Source organism: Rattus norvegicus, chromosome 1 (assembly GCF_021556685.1).
Source record: "Rattus norvegicus strain SHRSP/BbbUtx chromosome 1, alternate assembly SHRSP_T2T, whole genome shotgun sequence".
NCBI lineage: Eukaryota > Metazoa > Chordata > Mammalia > Rodentia > Muridae > Rattus > Rattus norvegicus.
In genome coordinates, this window is record NC_141534.1 from 104,224,876 (window position 1) to 104,247,843 (window position 22,968).

At 39.7% G+C, this 22,968-nt stretch overlaps 1 protein-coding gene and 1 pseudogene across 4 annotated transcripts in view; one reads left to right on the top strand and one right to left on the bottom strand.

The window, feature by feature from the left end:
* Positions 1 to 358: 358 nt before the first annotated feature.
* On the bottom strand, positions 359 to 1,162 carry LOC147996786 (growth factor receptor-bound protein 2 pseudogene; annotated as a pseudogene).
* A 1,704-nt stretch (positions 1,163 to 2,866) lies between these two features.
* Znf431l3 (zinc finger protein 431 like 3) overlaps positions 2,867 to 22,968 on the top strand; it is a 43,693-nt gene continuing 23,591 nt past the window's right edge. For 2 of the 4 annotated variants that reach the window (XM_087547967.1, XM_087547900.1), the window contains exons 1-4: positions 2,867 to 2,986; positions 19,027 to 19,153; positions 19,360 to 19,420; positions 20,361 to 20,485. In XM_087547967.1, coding sequence (XP_087404093.1) covers positions 2,984 to 2,986; positions 19,027 to 19,153; positions 19,360 to 19,420; positions 20,361 to 20,485 — 316 coding nt within the window. In that variant the 5' untranslated portion in view covers positions 2,867 to 2,983. 4 annotated transcript variants of the gene reach the window in all.

Here is a 22,968-nt window from a genome sequence, read left to right on the forward strand (position 1 = left end):
AACCAAGGACCCCAGATACAATGGCTGTCCCTGTGTGTGAAGAATCCTGCTCCTCTAGTCCATCCACCTCCACAGACATTTGCATAGAGAAAATACCAGCCCACTTGGTTTCTTTTCTTTTATTATTGGCATCAGCTGGACTATATGTGGCCTTAAACATCATACACTGGACAGGAAAGAAAGAACGAGAAAAAAGGACACAGGAGGGGAACAGAAGTAGCGGTGAGATTCCGTAATAAAAATTGTAATTCATTCAATAGGTTACGTTTTGGCATTATGAAATCAAACACCCCTTCCCACCCCCAAAAGTTGCAACTTAAGTGATAGGGTCACCCGTGGGACTCAGTCAGGTGTTCTGCGTTCCCTCACAAGCTGTGACAGGCAGCGTGTGGGTGTAATTCTTGTGAACGGTCTCAACTTTTCACTTTCTTTAAATAATCTCTTTTGCTTCTTAGATGTTCCGGTTCACTGGGGTGACATAATTGCGGGGAAACATGCGGGTCTGCCATGGCAGGCCCCTTTCCACCAATTCGAATCTGAGTTCTCTATGACATGAATGAAGTCTCCTTGGAGAAAGCCCAGCTCACTGTCCTCCTGGGGGTCAAAGTCAAAGAGTGCCTGGACGTACGTTGGCTGCTGTGGCACCTGTTCTATGTCCCGGAGGAATATCCGCTGGTTCCTGGAAACGGATGTTGATCTGTGGTAATCTACCAGCTCATTCAAAGAATTAAACTTCACCACCCACAGGAAGTACTCCCTTGCTCCTTCACGAAGCACCTTGAAGTGCTGCACATCATTTCCAAACTTGACTGATAGGGAGAGCGCTCTAGCTCTCTCGGATCAGGAAGACCCCATCGTGCTGATGTTTGCTAAGCATTTCTTCTGCTTTTGCTCTGAGGATTTTGCCAAAAAACCACGGATGTGTTTCATTTCTATGTAATTCTTGGGGATGAAGCCATCTTTCCCATTGAGTTCTGCCTTATACCAGTTCTGATCACATTCTTCATTCAAAACCTTAAGGATGCCCCCCCCCCCCCTTGAAGCTCAGCTCATCCTCAGCAGTAGGTTTGAAGTCATATTTGGCGATGGCTTCCATTCTGAGCGCCGCTCAGTGCTCAGCAGTCTGAAGCGGGGGGGGGGGGGGGGGGGATCTTCCCTGCTGAAGAGCTCTGGGCTCAGCCTTTCCTCTTCTGGGGCTATTCTTGTACACTGGGACACACAATGCCACCCGTGACGCGCCATCCGCTCCCTCACCCGGCCTGACCCGCCTTGCGCTGCCGCCCGCGGCCGCCAACCTCACTGCTGCTCCCGGACTGCGGCGCCCGCTGTCCAGACCGCCGTCCCCGGCCCCGGCTTCGCTTGCCCCGCCGCCGCCCGATCGCAGATGCAGCAGAGCAGCCTAGCTCGGCTACATCCATTCTTACACATAAACAATGAAACTTACAAGTGTAGAAAACAAAGGTTCATCCGTATTTCCAAGAGGACCTGGGTCTGGCTCAATGCAGTTGTGGGCAGGGGCAGCCCAGCAGCACTTGGCTTCTATGTGGGGCTCTGGACATTACAAAGCTATCCATTGAGCCCCAAGTGTTATTTGTGAATAGTATACCCCCAAGTCCCCTGCCTGGTATCCTCTGGAAATCTGTGCTTTGTTAACAGCCTAGGCCTGGGAACACAGCTTAAGTTGCTATGGCTGGGTCATAAGAAGTTTTCTGCCTTCCAGAGTCACTAGAGGGCGTTTCCAGGGCTCCAAGGCAAATAATTGATGGCACTGGATGCACTCCCAATTACGGTTTAGTTAAAAAACAAAACAAAACAAAACAAAAAACAAAACAAAAAACAAAAACAAGAAACAGCCGGACAACAACAACTAAAATCTGATAAGCGTCTTCCAATTGCCTGAATGTGGAGTGTACAAACCCCATCAAATTCTTCCTGTTCATCAGGCAGGGCATTCCTTAACCAAAATCCAGGAACAACTGGAATCTCATTGGTTTTCTCCAAGTCTGTGGCTCACCTTGGGAGTCTGCAGAGGGAATGTATTGCCTGGAGAGACCTGGATTAGGTGGTCCAGGCCAGGTCTCGAATATCCGGAATGAAAAAGCGAATTTGGGCCAGTTATTTCCTCATGCGCCCCCCTACGTTATTCTTGAGTTTTACTGGAAAAGAAACAACCATTTCAGTCCAAATGTAAAGCAAACGTTTATTAAATACTACTGACCAAAAGACGGACCTGGGGCAGAAATATCCACAGAATTTCAGAGCTGGAATGCCCCACGGCCAAGTGTTGCAGGGGTTTATACATATAATCAATTTGGCCACCTTAGTTTCCCGCGAGAGCTTGTTATTTACAAAGAACTACAATTCCCAGCATCTCTGGAAGTTACCTGGTTCCTGAGCAGGTGGCGCTTAGAAGTTAAATTAGGGAATTATGTATACAAGCTTGATTTACATTACACATTCATCTTCATTTTCGGCGGCAGAAGGGGAAGTTCCTAATGAGTGTAGTAAAGGGAGTTCACACAAGCTCCAGATTTCCGGACTTAGTGATCTCAGGGTCACTGTTCACAAAGGGGAGGAGCAGGCGGCTGAGCAGCCGGAGCTGAGGCCGTGAGTTCTCTCCAGTGCTGGATGGGAAGACAGAAGGGCAGGCTATTGGAAGACAGGCACAAGTGCTACTGAAATGCAAATCTCTGTGTATCTGGGAAAGGTCTGGTACTGTACTGGAAGACTGGGCCTGGGACCACTTTGCTGTGGTCTCAAACAGCAATCTCAAACAGTAAGGGAGGTGCTGTTGTAATTCAAGACTCAATGGCCAATCAGGGCGGAGAGATTGACCCGCCAGTCAGGAGAGGAGGCGGGATCTTCCGGGTGCCTTGTGGCGGCTTCTGCAGGATAGCTGAGCTTGCTTGGAAAGTTCTGTTTTTCTCTGAGCGCTGCTGCTGGGTTCTAGGAGACAAGTTCTTGCAAGCTCCCAATTCGAAACATGGTGAGTGCAGGGTCACTGCCTACAGAGGGACGGAGCAGGCAGTTGTTCAGGGGGAGGTGCAACCCAGGGGATTGTCCCTGGGTCTGGGTGGTAAACTGTGGCCAAATCTGGCCACCTGTTACTTCCCTTTTTGTCCTAGTCATTTCCTGAACCCAGCGGTGGGTTCTGAATAACTTCACTGTGAGGGCAGCATCTGCTCAAGGATTCTGGCACAAAGACTTGTGTGTAGAAAGATGCTTAGCAGGATGTCAAACTCAGGTCTGGTTTCTCTTTACTTCTCAAAGTTAACTCCCGTATCTTTTAACATTTAGGTGTAAGATTTCTTTGGAGTTAATTTTGTAGAGGTTGTAGAAGGCAGCTCACGGTGGGTAGTACTCCAATATTAATGTGTAGAAGAGTAGAGTCGATGATGTTTGATGTTAAAGGATTTACCAATGCTTAGGAAATAGTGACACCAAGTAGCCTTTAGCTGAAGGAGGAAGGACTCTGAAACACTCACAGATAATTAGTAAGCTAACCAGAGCCCTTAGAGACTACGGTTCTAGGATACATATATTAGTTTACTAGGATTGTCCAGAAATTCTTCTCCAAAACATAACAAAGGAGGCTAGCCTGCTTTATTACTAGCCACTAGGGCCATCCTCATATCAAAGAACCATCCTCTAACCTGCTGCTAAAGGGAGCATTATAGGGTCACAATCAAGATTAAAGCCTGTCTGTTTACCATAAAGTGCTAGTTTTCTTCTTGAGAAAAAAAGCATCATTTAGCCATATGAGCAAGAGAACACCGGGTGACAAGTTTTTGAAAACAACAAGACTATTGGGTCCAGGACTGTCTTGATCAAACAATGCTTTCCATGAGGCCCTCATGGAATGACATAGCTCTTTCTAAAACTCAGGAACATGCATGGCAGAGCCAAATAGGCCCTGATGTACTGAGAGTAAAATAGAGCTCCCTTTCCTTCCCTTTTTTTCTTTATTGTTATCCATCGTTTTACCTATTTACATTTCAAATGTTATTCCCCTTTACTGTCTCCCCTCCACAACCCTTCCACTCCATTCCCCTTCCGTTTGCCTCTAAGACAGTGCTCCCCCACTTACCCTCCCACTCCCATCTCACCTTCTTTCACCCTCTTCTGTGGGGCAACAAGCCTACATAAGACCAAGCTCCTCCCCTCCCATTGATGCCAGATAAGGCTGCCCTCTGCAGTTTGTGTAGCAGGAGCCTTGGATCCTCCTCTGTACTGTTTGGTTGGTGGTTTAGTCCCTGGGAGCACTGATGGGTCCAGTTAGTTGATATTGTTGTTCTTTCTATTGGACCAAGCCTGGAGATCCCAATGGAAGAGTTAGGGGAAGGACTGAAGGAGCTGGATGGGATTGCAACACCATAAGAAGAGCCCCTTTTCTAAAGCAGGGAAGATGCATGGGGAGGCGGTAATGATCTGAGGCCAAAGCTTCTGGGGAATGGTTAGTTACTTCAGATCCTGAGAACCCAACTCTTCTCACCATGTGGGTCTGTGGTTATCAGACTCAAGACGCAGGTAGGCTTTAAGTGATGGCCATGAAATATCCTGTGTTCCCTTGTACAGTATTATTTTATTAGAGTCCCCCTGAGTTTGGCCCATTGTATGGTAATTTCTGCTGACTTCATAGGAGTTTCCCATTTCTTTCCACTTCCCCTTGGTAAGCGGTATACAAGATGCTATTCTTAAGAATCTTACTTGTCATAAGACATAGCTTGCACAAGACCTCCCCACCCCAGCTTTGATCTTTTCTACTTTCTACTCTTCCTATCTTTCTCATCCTCTGGGACCTTCTACTTAGGGCCCTGTCACAGACTGTTTGATGGCATGGGTATACTTAAGAGACAATTCTATGTTGCAGGATGTGAACCCTGAGATTGTGTTATTTACTTGAAAGAACTATTTGTAACTGTGCTACAGCTCAACATTAGCACAGTTGAATTTAATTTAAATTACAGGGCTAGCCAGATATTCTGATAAGAAGTTCACTTTTCCTCAGGAGAAAGGAAACACTTCCATGTCATTAACAGTTGTCTGCGTCTCCCACTTTTTTTAAGGGTTAAAAAAAGTCACATTGAGTAACTGCCTTAAGTAAAATGACCCCTTTGTAACATCAAAGAAATCACACCCAGGATAATAGTCTGGTACTTGGAACCTAGGAAATGACCACACTTTAAATGCAACTTTCAATCTTGAATGTTTTCACTTTGTTCTGTTTAAAAACAATCCAGAAAGCTGCCTCTGCCTTCAGCTCCCAGTGCACTCTCTGGCACACTGTACCCATCCTCCACAGCTGCTCTAGCCCTACTTTCTGTTTTTGCCCAAGTGGAAGCTGTTTTGTTGTCTCAAGTTCTAAGAATTTTCTAGGCAAAAAGACACTCCTTGCATTTGATGTAATGGCTCCTGTCAGCAAATCCAGTCTCAGCACAGAGAGGCAAGGACTGGGTCCCTTAGCTAGGCTTAATCTGCCTCCTACCCAGCTGAGGATTGCCTTATTCAGGATAGTGAATGCTTTCTGAGTCTGTACTAGAGAACATGAATTATCATACATGCACACGTGCACAAGAGAGCCTTGGAAACTCTTTATTGTCCCTTATTGTAGACTGCCATTTAGATGAACTAGAATAGACCTTTTTTGGAGTGGGTTTTCTGACATATATTCCTTGAAGGAAACCTTAAAACCAGTTAAAACAGTAGCTAGGAGTCTCCTTTTACTGGCCAATGAACAATTCAGTTAGTAAGGGAGAGTAGCAAAGAGTAATTATTTAAATTTCTTTATTAGTCAGCTACAGTCATGCTGAATTGGATCAGGCAAACTCTGATTTTAAGTTGTTGGTTGTGATCTGCTTGTCACTAAGACACAGCATTTTAGTAACTTTCTGTAGATACAATCTAGGAAACATTGTTCTTCTGTCCTTACAGTCAGAACGTGCTGCAAAATCAGTTACTTTGTAAATACTGATAATTTGCAGCATTAAGGAAAAGGACATTAAAACTCATCAAATCTCCCTGAGGACATCTAGGACCAGGGCTCTTCTTTTCCTAAGAGATGCCATAGTTTTAATTATTCAGTTTCATAACTACTGTAGCACACATGTTAATCCAATAGCTTTCTTCTTGAATTTCGTAAACAGGACTTAATAAAGTCAACCATAGATTAAGAGTCAGAGCAAGTAACCAGTTGACAGAAATGCAAATAGGATAAATAAAAACAAACCATAATAAAGAGTAAGGAGGCGGGGTTGGGGATTTAGCTCAGTGTAGAGCGCTTGCCTAGGAAGTGCAAGGCCCTGGGTTCGGTCCCCACCTCCGAAAAAAAGAACCAAAAAAAAAAAAAAAAAAAAAAGAGTAAGGAGTCAGGGAGATGGATAGAGATGCACAGGAATTAGAAGGGAGGCACATTAATTTTTTTTTTTTTTTTTTTTTTTTTTTTGTGGTCCTATGAGAGAGGGCCATTCTTCTTGTTAGGGCATCTGCTAAGGAGAAAGGTCAGTTGGGTGCTTTCTCTGCCTCTCTGATTAGAAGACTTTCAACCCAGCATCTGGCTGCTGGGTCTTCATTGGTAAGATAGAACAATTGAGATTAGAAGTTCATCATAGAGGATGGGATATGGCAGCCATCCCTATAACAGGTAGAGAGTGAAGGATGCTGAGAGAACCTGGAGGCCGGGTCTATTTTGGTATGTTGAATAAGATCTCTGCCACTTGTCCAGGATCTGAAACCCAACAAATCATACTGCAGGAAAAAGTAAAAATGAGGTTAAGAAACAGGTTAAGTCTTTTTGTTTGAATTTTAATACTGACAATAAATTATAATTTATGAAAAATGTAATAGTCTTAGACAAATGATACAGCTCTTTTCTAAGATGAAATTACCCACCTTTGATGTTAACACTTGCTTTGGAGGACATATTTAAACATTTTTATTGGCTCTATTATACATTTCAAATGTTATCCCCTTTCCTGGTTCCTCCTTATCCCCCTCCCCCTCCTCTTTTTCTATGAGAATGTTCCTCCTCCCACCCACCCACCCACTCACATTTCAACACCCTGTCATTCCCCTACATTGGGGAAATGAGCCTTCACAGGACTAAGGGCTTCTCCTCCTACTGATGCCAGACAATGCCATTTTCTGCTACATATGCAGCTGGAGCCATGGGTCCCTCTATGTATACTCTTTGGTTTGTGGTTTAGTCCCCAGTAGCTTTGAGGGGTGTGGTTGGTTGGTATTGTTCTTCTATGGGTTTGCAAACCCCTTCAGCTCCTTCAGTCCTTTCTCTGACTCCACCATGGGATACCCATGCTCAGTCTGATGGTTAGCTGGAAGCATCATCTATATCAGTAAGGATCTGGCAGAGCCTCCCAGGAGACATCCATATCAGGCTCCTGTCAGCAAGCACTTCTTGGCATCAGCAGTAGTGACTGGGTTTGGTAGCTGTGTATGGGATGGATCCCCAGGTGGATCACCTTTCCTTCTATTTTTGCTCCATTATTTGTCCCTATATTTCCTTCTGTGAGTATTTTGTTCTCCCCTTTTAAGAAGAACTGAACCATCCACATTTTGGTCTTCCTTCTTCTTGAGCTTCATATGGTCTGTGAATTGTATCTTGGGTGTTCTGAGCTTTTGGGCTATTACTCACTTATCGGTGAGTGTGTACCATGTGTGTTCTTTTATGACTGGGTTACCTCACTCAGGATGATATTTTTTAGTTCCATCCATTTGCCTAAGAATTTCACGAAGTCATTGTTTTTAATAGCTGAGTAGCACTCTATTGTGTAAATGTACCGAATTTTCTGTATCCATTCCTCTATTGAAGGACATTTGGGTTCTTTCCAGCTTCTGGCTATTATAAATGAGGTTGCTATGAACATAGTGGAGCATGTGTCCTTGTTATACGTTAGAGCATCTTTTGGGTATATGCCCAGGAGTGGTATAGCTGGTCCTCAGATAGCACTATGTCCAATTTTCTGAGGAACCACCATATTGATTTCTAGAGTGGTTGTATCAGCTTGCAATCCCACGAACAATGGAGGAGATTTCCAAAAGCACATCAAAATTATCATTCATTGCAGGGATGCAAAGATGGTTCAATGGTGTTTCCTGCTTCAATGGTTTATATTCCAGAATGAAAGACACACACACACAGCTTTTATATTTTAATATGCCTTAATCATCATAATAATTGGTCATCTGATAGCCTCAATGCTGCTAGAATATACCTCCCACTGATAATTCTGAATTACTACTTACTAATTTCTATGTTCCAATTTGGCTATTCTTTTCTATACCAAGTTGGGCAGTCCTCTGGTCAATGTCCTCTCAGTCCCCTTACATTGTAGCTCTCCTTACTGTTTGTGGTCTCATGCACAGGAAACCTAAATCCCACCTTTTTTTTCTCCCCATCTATTCACTGCTGGCATCTTTATTTACCAATCAGAATTAACTATAGGCAGTTTTCCGGAAGGTACATCCAGACCTTCTTGAGCGTACAGTTTTGGGGAAACAATTAATATTCGAATACAGCTACACAGTTCTATCTTTGTATGCTATAATCCCTCTTGGTAGCTCATTTCCTGAAAAACGTAGGTCCAGTCTTTTATTTTGCATATCAACCCAGTTATTTATTCAAGGTTTCCTTTTGTTTATCAGATGAATCAGCATCCCTTTAACACAACCCACTGATTTTTTCTCTTTTCTTTTTTTTTTATACATATTTTTTTTTACTTACATTTAAAATGTTATCCCCTTTCCTGGTTTCCCCTCTGGAATCCCCCAATCCCTTTCTCCCTCCTGCTGCCTTAATGAGAGTGTTTCCCCACCCACCTACTCCCTCCCTTTTCCCTGCCCTGGCATTCCGCTACACTGGGTCATTGTACTTTCACAGGGCCAAGAGCCTCTTCTCTCACTGATACCTGATAAGGCCATCCTCTGCTACATGTGTGGCTGGAGTCCTGGGTCCTCTGTGTGTACTCAGGGTTGCTGGTTTAGTCTCTGGGAGCTCCGGCCGGTCTAGTTGGTTGATATTGTTGTTCTTCCTATGGGGTTGAAAACCCCTTCAGCTCCTTCAGTCCTTTTTCTAACTCCTCTATTGGGGACCTCGTTTTCAGTCCAATGGTTGGTTAAGAACATCTGACTCTGTATTTCTCAGGGGACTGCAAGCATACATTTTTTGTAACATTGCAAGAGAATTTGGAGGTCTGCCTGCCTTTGCTAGTTGGGTGGGACCCTACCATGTAAGACTGGTGCAAGGCTGGTGAAAGCCCCTAGGATCCTTCCCTTCCTCTATTCCTATTATTGATGTTTTTTGGTCGTCCCATAATGTCTCAGAGTTTCTGGATGTTTTGTGCCAGTAAATTTAACATTTTCTTTGAGTGATTTATCTATTTTTCTATTTTAACTTCAAGGCCTGAAATTCTCGTTTACATCTCTATTCTGTTGTTAAACCTGTCTTTAGGATTCCTTCAGTTTCTGCTTTATCACATTCTGTTTCCCTTTTTATGTCTTCAACAGTTTTTGTGTTTCATTCAGCTATTTGGTTTCCTTGGGTTTCTTTTAGTGATTTATTGTTTTCCTGCAATTGTTTGATTGTGTTTTCCTTGATTTCTTTACGGGATTTATTCATGTTCTCTGTAAGGACATCTATCATTTTCATATAGTTAGTTTTAAAATCTCTGTCTTATGCTTTCAGCTATTTTTGAATACTTAGGACCTGCTTTGATAGGATAGCTTGGCTCTGTTGGTAGCATATTTCCCGATGCTGTTGTTTACACATCCGAGGTGATTATAGGTGTAGGTGCTGATTTCTGGCTTTGGCTTGTTTGGATGAGTTTTATTCCTGAGTTTATGTTTGCTGTAGGAATTTTCAGAGACTGTGTTGGCTGAATGTTGCCTCTTTTACAGATCTACTTGGCTGCTGTGTTTGCTGGTGTTAGAGACTGTGGAAGGGGAGTCCAGAAAGAGATCAATCATCTTAGCAGGCCACAGGAGGCATAGATAAGAAGTGAAGCTGACTCTGTTATTCTCTAGTCCAGTGCCAGGAACAACTGTGAATATTGGGTCTGAGGTAGCCTATCTGGTCTTCTGGTAGGTGTTGTGTGATTGAGCATAGGGTGTCTGTTCAAGTGGGGCTGGGGCCACAGAATTGAGTCAGGAAAGGCAGGGCAGGGAGAGATGATCCATGATATCTACAGGAGGCATGGAAAGGAATAGAGAACATTTCCTCTGTTGTCTGTTTCAGTGCTGTAAGCAACAGTGAGAATTGGGTCTAAGACAACAGACTGTGGGATAGTTCTTTGGACAGACCACCTTGTCTTCTGTCAGGTATGGCATTTGGTTGAGCAAGGGGTCTCTGACCCATAGTTATGAACTCAGATACTAAGATGAGGTAGTAAGAAAAGTGCAGATGGGTATATTCTGTGGTACCCACAGGAGGCATGGGCAGTGAGAGAGGACGCTGATCACTAGGGGAAACCCCGAGTATTGGATCTCAGGTAACATGGAATGGCAAAGATATGTATGCATCCTACATATACCCAGGATTTAATACTGAGGCATCAGATTCCCAGGGCTCATTTATTTACTCTGTATATATTTAGAATTTTGTTGTTAATCTGTGAGGGACTTATTGGATAAAATGTACTATATGGGCTGGTCAGGTCATTCAGCAAATATTCTTTTTTTTTTTAAACATTTATTTATTTATTTATTTATTTATTTATTTATTTATTATGTATACATCATACAGCTTTCTGTCTGCATGGCCAGAAGAGGGCACCAGGTCTGATTATAGATGGTTGTGAGATGGTTGTGAGCCACCATGTGGTTGCTGGGATTTGAACTCAGGACCTCTGGAAGAGCAGCCAGTGCTCTTAACCTCTGAGCCATCTCTCCAGCCCAGCAAATATTCTTTTTAGGGAAGCTCATAAACACCTGCTACTCCTGCTCCAGGAGATCTGACCCTTTCTTTCCTGGTATGTCACCTGTACACACAATGGAAGACATTCTCACATACACTAATATAAGGATAGAAACTAGGATAGACTTGCTTTCAAAAGTGCTTATGTATGACTTATAAAATGGTAAAAAACAAACTATTTAGGTATATAACACAAATACATTGTTTCTCTTAAAATTTGCTTGTTGAATTTAATTTTTAAACATTTGCATTTCCTTACACAGGTGCAGACTTATCAATTATCAATCATAGGGACCAAAATGGTTTGTAAGTGATCCTAACAGACATCCCTTTATTTATCATAAGAGGACAAACTTTTAGTAGGCAAACTATTTTTCTGATATTGAACCATTTTATGTTGGAGTTGACTGTCTCCAACTGGAATAGCCGTCCACTCCAATCCACTTTCTGTTATGGGTAAAGGAAAAGTCAGAGTGCACAGTGTGAGTGCTGGCCAGTGATTTCTTTGATTTTTTTTTTTTTTTTTTTGTGGTTCTTTTTTTCGGAGCTGGGGACCGAACCCAGGGCCTTGCGCTTCCTAGGTAAGCGCTCTACCACTGAGCTAAATCCCCAGCCCACTCCTGCACTTCTTTAAAGGACTATGTTATATTTATAGGTCTGTCTTTGTGTCTCCTTTTTTCAGTGATGCCACCTATTTGTGTGATTTTATTAATTATAGTATAGTGATATTGTTGTTTTTCTGAAAAATTAGTTTCACATTTTTTTTTCTTCTTCTGAAAATGTACTATATTATGTTATGAATTCCTTCAGTCATTAGTTTGGGGACTTTGTGGGACAAACAATTTATGTTTCTCTTCTTCTTCAATCTAAAATCTTACCTCTCGTCATTTCTTGGTAAATCTGTTTTCCAGTTGCTGCAATCTTCAATGTTTGGGTTTTTGTTACTTACATGATGGATGTAATTAACACATTTGGAGTTTTTAAAACTTTCACATATTTTATTGTGTTATTATTAGCTTTAGTTCTCAGCATTTCAGAACCTTAGTTGTCTGAGAGAACCTCAACTGAGGATGCACTCCCATCAGAATGGTTGGTGGCTATGTCTGTGAGAGATTGTGTTAATTGATGATTGATGTGGGAAGACTCTTCCCCTGAGTCTGTTAATCCTTTGAATAGAGGAAGGCTACTGATTTGTTTGAGTTAATTTTATACCCAGCTACTTTCTTGAAGTTGTTTATCCAGCTTAGTAGTTCTCTAGTGGAACTTTTGGGGTCACTTAAGTATACTATCATATCATCTGCAAATTGTAATATTTTGACTTCTTCCTTTCCAATTTGTAGCCCTTTAACCTCCTTTCATTCTCTGATTGCTCTGGCTAGGACTTTGAGTACTATATTGAATAAGTAGGGAGACTAGTCCCTTATTTTAGTGGGATTGCTTCAAGTGTCTCTCCATTTAGTTTGATGTTAGCTACTGGTTTGCCGTATATTGCTTTTACTAGGATTAGATATGGGCCTTGAATCCCTGATCTTTCCAGGACTTTTATCATGAAGGGCTGTTGATTTTTTTTTCAACTGCTTTCTCAGCATCTAATGAAATGATCATGTAGTTTTTATCTTTGAGTTCATTTATATAGTGGATTACACTGATGGATTTCCGTATATAGAACCAACCCTGCATCCCTGGAATGAAGCCTACTTGATCATGATGAATGATCATTTTGATGTGTTTTTGGATTCTCTTTGCAAGAATTTTATTGAGTATTTTTGCATCGATATTTATGAGGGAAGTTGATTTGAAGTTCTCTTTCTTTGTTAACTCTCTGTTTGGTTTAGGTATAAGCATAATTATGGCTTCATGGAAGGAATTGGGTAGTTCTTCTGTTTATGTTTTGTGGAATAGTTTGAACAGTATTGGCATGAGGTCTTCTATAAAGGTCTGATAGAATTCTGCACTAAATCCATCTGGTTTTGGGCTCTTTTTGGTTGGAAGACTTTTAATGACTGCTTCTATTTCTTTAGGAGTTATGGGGTTGTGTAGATGGTTTATCTATTCCTGATTTAACTTGAGTATCTGGTATTTGTCTAGTAAATTGTCTATTTCATTCAGATTTTCCACTTTTGTTGAATATAGGCTTTTGTAGTAGGATCTGTTGATTCTTTTGAATTTCCTCAGATTCTGTTGTTATGTATCCCTTTTCATTTCTGGTTTTGTTAATTTGGACACACTCTCTGTGCCTTATGATTAATCTGGCTAAGGGTTTATCTATCTTGTCAATTTTCTCAAAGAACCAGCTCCTGGTTTTGTTGATTCTTTGTATAGTACTATTTGTTTCTACTTGGTTGATTTTAGCCCTAAGTTTGATTATTTCCTGCCTGCTATTCCTCTTGGGTGTATTTGCTTCTGTTTGTTCTAGAGCTTTTAGGTGTGCTGTTAAGCTGCTGATGTATGCTGTCTCCTGTTTCTTTTTGGAGGCACTCAGAACTACGAGTTTTCCTCTTAGCACTGCTTTTGTTGTGTCCCATAAATTTGGGTATGTTGTGCCTTAATTTTCATTATATTCTAAGAAGTTTTTTTATTTCTTTATTTCTTCCTTGATTAAGTTATCACTGAGTAGAGTGTTGTTCAACTTCCATGTATGTATATGTTGGCTTTCTGTCTTTTTTTGTTGTTATAGAAGACCAGCCTTAGTCCATGGTGATCTGGTAGGATGCATGGGATTATTTCTATCTTCCTACATATGTCGAGGCCTGTTTTGTGACTGATTATATGGTCAGTTTTGGAGAATGTCCCATGAGGTGCTGAGAAGAAAGTATATCGTTTTGTTTTAGGATGGAATATTCTATAAATACGTGTTAAGACCATTTGGTTCATAACTTTTGTTAGTTTCTCTGTGTCTCTGTTAGTTTTTGTTTCCATCATTAATGAGAGTGGGATGTGGCAATCTCCTACTGTTATTGACTCAGGTGCAATATGTGATTTGAGCTTTAGTAAGTTTCTTTTATGAGTGTAGGTGTCCTTGCATTTGGAGCATAGATATTTAGGATTGAGAATTCATCTTTTTGGATTTTAACTTTGATGACTATTAAGCGTCCTTACTTTTTTTAAATTTTTTTTGATGACTTTTGGTTGAAAGTCAATTTTATTTGATATTAGAATGGCTACTCCAGCTTGTTTCTTTGGACCATTTGCTTGGAAAGTTGTTTTCAAGATTTTTACTCTGAGGTAGTGTCTGTCTTTGTCTCTGAGGTGTTTCCTGTATGCAGCAAAATGCTGGGTCCTCTTCACCCATCCAGTCTGTTAGTCTATGTTTTTTTATTGTGGAATTGAGTCCATTGATGTTGAGACATGTTAATGAATAGTGATTGTTGCTTCCTGTTATTTTCATATTTAGAGGTGGAATTATGTTTGTGTGTCTCCCTTCTTTTGGTTTCGTTGCAAGGAGATTACTTTTTTGCTTTTTCTAGGGTATAATTTCCCTCCTTTTGTTGGAGTTTTCTATATACTATCCTTTGTAGGGCTGGATTTGTTTAATAATACTGTGTAAATTTGGTTTTGTCATAGAATATCTTGGTTTCTCCATTGAAAGTTTTACTGAATATAGTAACCTGGGCTGGCAGTTTTGTTCTCTTAGGGTCTGTGTAACATCTGCCCAGGATCTTCTGGCTTTCATAGTCTCTGGTGAGAAGTCTGGTGTAATATCTGTAGATTTGCCTTTACATGTTACTTGACATTTCCCCCTTACTGCTTTTGATACTTTTTTTAGTTTTGTGCATTTGTTGTTTTGCCTATTATGTGAGGTAAGGAATTTCTGTTCTGATCCAATCTATTTGGAGTTCTATAGGCTTCTTGTATGTTTATGGGCATCTCTTTCTGTAGGTTAGGAAAGTTTTCTTCTATAATTTTGTTGAACATATTTTCTGGCCCTTTAAGTTTTGAGTTTTCACTTTCTTCTATTATCCTTAGGTTTGATCTTCTCATTGTGTCCTGGATTTCCTGTATGGTATGGGCTTTTTATATTATCTTTCTGTGTTTTACATTATCTTTGACTGTTGTGTCGATGTTTTCTATGGTATCTTCTGCCCCTGAGATTCTCTCTTCTATTTCTTTTATTTTGTTGTTGATGCTTGCATCTATAATTCCTGATCTCTTCCCTAGGTTTCTTATGTCCAGGGTTGTCTCCCTTTGTGATTTCTTTATTGTTTTTATTTTCATTTTTTTAAAATCTAGAAGATTTTGTGTAATTCCTTCATCTCTTTTCTTGTGTTTTCCTGTAATTTTTTTAAGGGATTTTGTGTTTCCTGTTTAGGGCTTCTACTTGTTTACTTGTGTTGTCCTGCATTTCTTTATGGGAGTTATTTTTGTGCTTCTTAAAGTCCTCCATTATCATCATAAAATATAATTTTAAATCTAAATCTTGTCTTTCTGGTGTGTTTGCATATCTAGTATTTGCCTCAATTGAAGGTGTATCCTTATCAGAATGACTGGTTGCTATGTTTCTAAGAGCTTGTGTTGATTGGTGATGGATGTGGAAAGGCCCTTACCCGTAGGGCAGAAATATCCCTAAGTAATTTGTCCTTTCTGGTTTGGATTATATGGATACCTGAGCATGAGGCAGTGCCCAAACAAGAGAGAAAGCCAGATAACAATGTTTGCCCATGGTTTTCATTCCTTCATTTTGTAGTATGAGTATATATTCTAAGCTTCTAGAGTGATGAAATGTGTAATGTGCTGGATTCAGTCAAATTAAAGCCACTGATTACATGAGATGTTTTTGATTAAAGGATTTAATCACAGCAGCAGAAATGCAGATTAGGATAGCGTAAAAGTGATTGGGCTGGAGAGATGGCTCAGCGGTTAAGAGCACTGACTGCTCTTCCAGAGGTGCTGAGTTCAAATCCCAGCAACCACATGGTGACTCGCAACTATCTGTAATGAGATCTGATGTCCTCTTCTGGTGTGTCTGAAGACAGCTACAGTGTACTTATATATAATAAATAAATCTTTAAAAAAAATAAAAAGTGATTTTGTTGCTGGATAGAACCTGTAAATTTTTCTTTAACCTATAAATTTGTCTTTAACCTCTATATTTGTCTTTTTGATGAATATGGTCAATATCAGGACTTTAGGTAGTTAAATCTCATGTTGTACCCAGAGCATACTGGCTATTTTTTAAATGACCTGGATGATAGGAGTGTTTATAGTAGTGGAGAAGGAAGAATTCATGGTCAAAGGATTTCAGAAAAGTAGACTCCATTAAAAATTAAACTAGAGGCTATTTGTGTGATAATTTGTCCCCAAATTTTCTTTTTCTTACCATGCCCTAATAATTGAGTAATGTAGAATTTGAAAGTAATGTGCTGATTTCATAGATACAATATTCAGTCTGTTGGGAAGTTATTATGAGTGGCTCATTCAAAACTAGAGTGAAAAAAAGCAGCTAGTGGGGCAGAAAGAAATAAAAAGTCTGTGGTTAGTGGAGAAACACAGCACTAAGTAGTTTCATTGGCAGTCAAGGGCTGACACAGAGGCAGGAGTTTTCTAGGAGCTTATAACCACTAAAGAGAAGGCCGTTGCTCTCCATTCGAAGCCTAAGAAGGTGCACATAAGGACACACTCTCCTGCTAAGACTTCAGTGAATGTAATGAGTAAACAAAGTGATTCAGAATCCCAGGAAACAACTTTATACAAAAGCTGGCGTAACTGTGGTGCAAGCATGACAGGGTCCATTGCAAGTTGGAAGCCTAACTTGGCAGGATCACTTATGTTGTACTGGTTCTGGAAGCAAGAAAGATGGAAAATGTCATGAGTTCTTAGTCTGTGGTTTTAGTTGCTCACTTATTTCGGCCCTCTATGTTTGAGAAACTCAGAGCTGCACTGAGGGTGTAAGAGTTCCCTGCATGAAACTCTCAGTTTGAAGCCTGAGTTACTTTGTGAGACTACAAGATGTTGATCTACCTATATGATGAGACATCTGCCATGGACAGCTATGTGTAGGGAGTGGAAGTAACCAAAGAGAAAGATTCATGAGGCATTGAAGGAGTAGGGCCATCTAAATCCTTTGAACCTGAAGCTGCATGAGTCTGAGACAGAACTATAGGATTTGGTGTTTGTCCTGCTGGTTTTCTGTCTTGCTTTGGTTCAGTCTTCACTCACTATGTACCTGTTCCTTTCTATTGGAATAGAAATGGGCATTCTGTGTCACTGTATGTTGAAAAGATATAAATTGTTTTCTTATATTACAAGGTGAGTCAATCAAGAGACTGCCTTGATTGTTAAAACAGACTGGACATTTGAACAGGTACAAGTTGCAGAATATGGGAATCACTGAAGTTAGACTACAAGCATTTTCATCATGGGATGTCCTTGAACTCATAGTGACCAGAGTCAGACTGCAGTCAATTGATTGGAAAAAAAAAAAAACAAAAAAAAAAAAAAACAAAAAACAAAAAAACAAAACCTCCCTATCTGTCATGATGCCTTTGTACCCTCACCCGTCTTTAATGACTTTTTGTGGGGAACTTATTGAAGCTCCTGTACAAGGAGCCTATCTAGATGAAATTCCTCATTGAGGATAGGATTAGAGTGTCCATAGATCCATTTACTATTCTTTGTGTCTATCATTCTGTGGTTGAAATTGATCAGTCAACTTCTTTCTCTTGCTGTCATGCTCTGACCATTGTAGATTTCATTGCTAAATCAAATACAAGTTCAAATCAAAACTGTAAAAACAATTCCTGTTCAGTTCTACACAATTTTGCTATCCTAATATTTTTATAGTTTTAATTTTGTTGTTTTGATTTATATTGATAGAGTTTCTCAATGGAACACTGCCAGTCCGATAAGTAGGTATGAAGACTAGAATGGATCCCAATGTAGAGTTCCACCTGTCTGCTCTTTTGGCCTGGGAGTCTATTTGGATAAACATGCCAGACTTTATTGTTTTATGGTCCTGGAATGTATGTGACACACATGACAAGCACGTGTTGTTGTTTTCCAATTCACTCACATCTTGATTAATGAAATTTGCCAGCGTGTATTATTCTAATTCCCAGGATGGCATGTATTGATGGCATTAATACTGCCTGATCCTTCTGATTCATTTGACTTTAAAGTGGATATTCTTCCTACATTTTGTGTTTGTTTTAAAATTTTTGAATTGTTAGGAATGACTGTGCACGTCTTTTTGCCTGGTTCTCACAATAGTCAAAAGAGAGCCTCAGACAGAACTCCTGGACTTGAAGTAATGAATAGTTCTGAGCTTCCACTCTAAGTCCTGGCAATTGAGTCCTATGTCTGTGATCAGCAGGAGCTGTTAAGCACTGAGCCATGTTTCCTGCACTATGTTTATTTATGATCGACATTTGCATTGCTAATGTTCTCATTTGTTCATTATAACTTTAAACATCTATTGCCTTTAAATAAGACTGTACTAATGTTACAATTTAACCTGGGTAATTTCAGGTTCCTGGAATAAGAATACAGAACTGTAGTGAATGTTTAATTCCTTGTAGGAAGTTCAATAGAAACCTCTGAGCTTCTTTCTGTCTTTTTTATTTCTTGGTTTCTTTGTTTGTTTGTTTGTTTGTTTTTTGACTTTTTTGCATCAGAGACACGGTTGTAACAGGTACTACCGTCTTTCCTGGAACTTATTTACTAGACCAGGCTGGCATCCAAGTCAATGAAAACCACCTGCCTCTACTTGGGGAGTATTGTATAAAAATGCATGAGCAAATAAACCCAACTTGCTCGTAGTTTTTGGTAGTTCATACTTGTTTATACTAATTTCTAAGTGGTGTTAATCTGTTTCTCTCTCTCTCTCTCTCTCTCTCTCTCTCTTCGTGTCTGTGTGTGCGTGTGTGCGTGTGTGTGTGCGTTAATTGGCATTTTGCTAGGCTATATACTGTTCAGACGGCATAGTGATGACAGGTGAACCTCATAATTAGGTTTGCTTCTCAAATCATTTCATGATTATAGCAGGCATTCTGTGTCATGAGTTAACTGTGGGAATCATTAGAATTACATGAATATATTGTCAATGAAATATTCATTACAGCATTATCACTATCATCCTTTCTGTACACATATATGGGATATTTTAGGGTGTACTGACCTGTGATGATTTACACATAAACTTCACTTGGGAAGAGTGGTCCTTGCTGGATTCATCTCAGAAGAGACTTTACAAAGATGTGATGGTGGAGACCTACAGGAACCTCACTGCTATAGGTAAAACTGAGTTTTCCTTTAAGTTTTAAAATAAGGGGGTCGGGAGACAACTGTTTCTTGGTTACTGATGCTCTTTTGTAATCCTGAGTGAGATTGAGGAAGAATGAGGTGAATAAGGCAGGCCTGGTTCTCAGGTTCACTGAAGATAATGGCTTATTGACTCATTTCCAATAATATATCATACATTTTCTGATACTATATTTTAGGATACAGTTGGGAAGACCATAATATTGAAGAACATTGTCAAAGTGATAGAAGACATGGAAGGTAATTTTTTGCCTGTGAAAGCTGATTCGCATGTACTCTTGAAAAAAAATTTGCTAAGTTTTGTGAGACCTATAGTATAGAATTGTCATTTCGTTTACTTTCATACCACTCAGAGATTGCAAAGTATATACGAACTGAACAGGTAATGTGTAAATGTCCACAACCTTCCCATAAGCAAATAGTCCACAGTAAAGCTGCTGTGATTCATACACTTTTCTTAAATTTGCTAAGTTTGGTGAGAGGGGAAGTTTATGAAGGGTAAGAGTGTTGTTGTAGAGGAACCCTAGTCCCTATGCTTCATGTCTACAAGGAACAAAAGTCAAGCTGTGTGAAGGCAAGGTGAAAACTCTTTGTTTTCTTTAAATAGGTATATCATATTTCATACTTCATACAGGCCATAAGAGCATAGGGATACCGAAAGAAGCAGAGCATCTTTCTTTTCTAGGACAATTAGATGATATGTGGTAGTCTCCACTTTGAGGAGACTTTCTGAATGTAGCACAAGTTTGTAATCACTTAGTTTTCATTTGGAATATCTCCACAAACTTATACTCCCGAAAGTTCCTATGAGCGTTAAGAATGTGGAAATTCTGTTTGTCCTTCACTTTTCAACTACAGGATGACTCCCAGTGTAAGAAAAGTTATAAATGCAGTCCGAGTGGCAAAGCTCTTGAGTTCCTGCAGTTTTCTTCAAATATCTGAAAAATCTTCATGTAGAAAAAGTCTGGGATAAGTGTGAGTCATATAATAAAGGCCCTGATCATCACGGGGGTCTCTAGTGTTACAAAACAACCCACAGTGAAAACTGGAAACAGTGGGATAAAACCTTAAGATCTAATTCTACCTTGCAATTAGACCAGATTGTAAAATTCATATAGATAAAAAAGATTCATCAGTGTAATGAATTTCATAAAACTTTTACATGTTCCAATTTTTGTAGGCATGTAAGAAGTCATGCTGGAGAGAAATCATATGAATATACACAATGTGATAAAGCCTTCACAGGTCACAGTCATCTTCAAAAGCGCAAAAGAATTCAAACTGGAGAGAAATCCTCTGAAGCAGGTAGTAGTCTACAAAAACGTAAAAGAACAGATACTGTTGACAGACTCTACAAATGTAATCAATGTGAAAAAGCCTTTTCACAACACAGGTATCTTCGAATACATGAAAGAACACATACTGGAGCGAAACTCTATGAATGCAATCAATGTGAAAAAGCCTTTTCACGACACAGGTATCTTCGAATACATGAAAGAACACATACTGGAGAGAAACTCTATGAATGTAATCAGTGTGGTAGAGGCTTTTTATGTCACAGTCATCTTCAGACACATAAAGTAGTACATACTGGAGTGAAACCCTATGAATGTAATCAGTGTGATAAAGCCTTTGCACATAAGAGTACTTTGATTATGCATAAAAGAACACATACTGGAGAGAAACCTTATGAATGTAATCAATGTGGCAGAACCTTTGCACATCAGAGTACTTTGGTGTTGCATAAAAGAACACATACTGGAGAGAAACCTTATGAATGTAATCAATGTGGTAAAGCCTTTGCACATCAGCGCACTTTGGTGTTGCATAAAAGAACACATGCTGGAGAGAAACCTTATGAATGTAATCAATGTGGTAAAGCCTTTGCACAAAGCAGTCATCTCCGAACACATAGAGTAGTACATACTGGAGAGAAGCCCTACAAATGTAATCAGTGTGATAAAGCCTTTACACAACAAAGTCATCTCCGAATACATGAAAGAACACATACTGGAGAGAAACCTTATAAATGCAATCAGTGCAGTAAATCATTTGTATGTCTCAGTCATCTGCAGACTCATGAAAGAACACATACTGGAGAGAAACCTTACAAGTGTAATCAATGTGATAAAACCTTTTCACAACACCCTAGTCTCCGAATTCATCAAAGAGTACATACTGGAGAGAGACCCTACAAATGCAATCAATGTGATAAAGGTTTTTCACAAAGTGGTACTCTCCAAATTCATCTAAGAACACACACTGGAGAGAAACCCTATGAATGTACACAATGTGGTAAAGTTTTTGCATATAGCAGTACTCTCCAATACCATAAAAGGAATCATACTGAAAAAACCCTATGAATGTATTCACTGTGGTTGAAGTCTTCAAAAACATACAATAGTTTCTAAAAACATAAGCAGAATCATCATTATAGGGAGACAAACTCAAAGGTATTTGACATAGTCACGTCTTTGGACATGTGTGTAGTCTTCACCATCATGAAAGAATTTATACTAAAGAGAAACCATATAAACAGAAGAAATGTGCTTTTTGCAATGCAGTTATCTCTTAACGTAGAAAAGAACAGATATAAGAGAGAAATGCCACAAGTATAATAGAAGTGACAAAGCCTTTTTACAACACAGTTTTCTCGGAATACATTAAAGAAAATATATTGCTGAGAATGTAATCAATGTGGTAAACCCATCGAGTAATATGGTCTTCTTGGAATAAAAGAACACATCCTAGAGAGCCTTATTTTTTATTATGGCAGCTTGCTATTTTTGTAACATGGTGATTTGGTTGAACACAATAAAGTACAGTAGTAACTGATCTCCCCTTCTTCCTGGATGAGTGAGCAGATGATTAAATGTTGGTGTCAGCATCCTTGAGCATATTCAGATGAGCTTCTGCTTCTGTTGAAAAGGATGCTGTGTTTGATTGTGGTCCGAAGCTTTGAAGCACTACTTGGCATCTCCTTCCTTGGAGGTCTCACTGTTTAAACATAACAGATTTGATAGCTTGTTGGTAAGGTGAGGTCCAGCTTGTCTCCACTAGGTCATCTTCATGTGAATCCGGTGGTTATACGGTTTTGTTTTAGGGATATTTCATTTTTTTAATAACGGTTTTAGCTGACATTCATGGAGAGAATGAATCCTTAGAACTGTGCCACTAGTGAAAGGAAATCCTGTCTAGAGTATGTTTCTTTACAAAGCTGTGTCACACACCATCCTTTGGGCCCTCTGCTGGAAAAGTAGAATCAAGTCTCAAATAATGCCTTTTAAATTGTATCCTCTAGTATTATAGATGTAGGACAGTACTGTATCATACCTCTGTGGATGTAAAATAGCTTGTACCTGCTTTATGATACGTAGTAGTGACCGTGCTTTATCAGAGCTGTTTTTAATGATGTTGCTCAGAATGTTTTCCTTTCAGATGATGATTGAGAAGCTAATTTAAAAAAAAAAATGGTGCCAGGTACCACAAGAGTAACAGAACTGTGCTGTTTTCTGGGGTTTTGTTTTTTTACTTTTTTTTTTTTAATGGAGTGTGCTGGATGTCTCTACAGTTTTGTTCAGATGACTGCAGAACCTGGAAAAGCTGTTGCTGCTGTTGATGCATAACACACTGCTATTATTGGTCTTTTTATATAAATATAAATATATACATACAGATATATAATTTGAATTTTTGGAAACTTTACCTGTGCTGTCAACTTTGGAAAAAAGTATCCCCGTTTACTGTGTTGAGTTGGCACTGTACAGAAATTAACAGCCATATTGGTC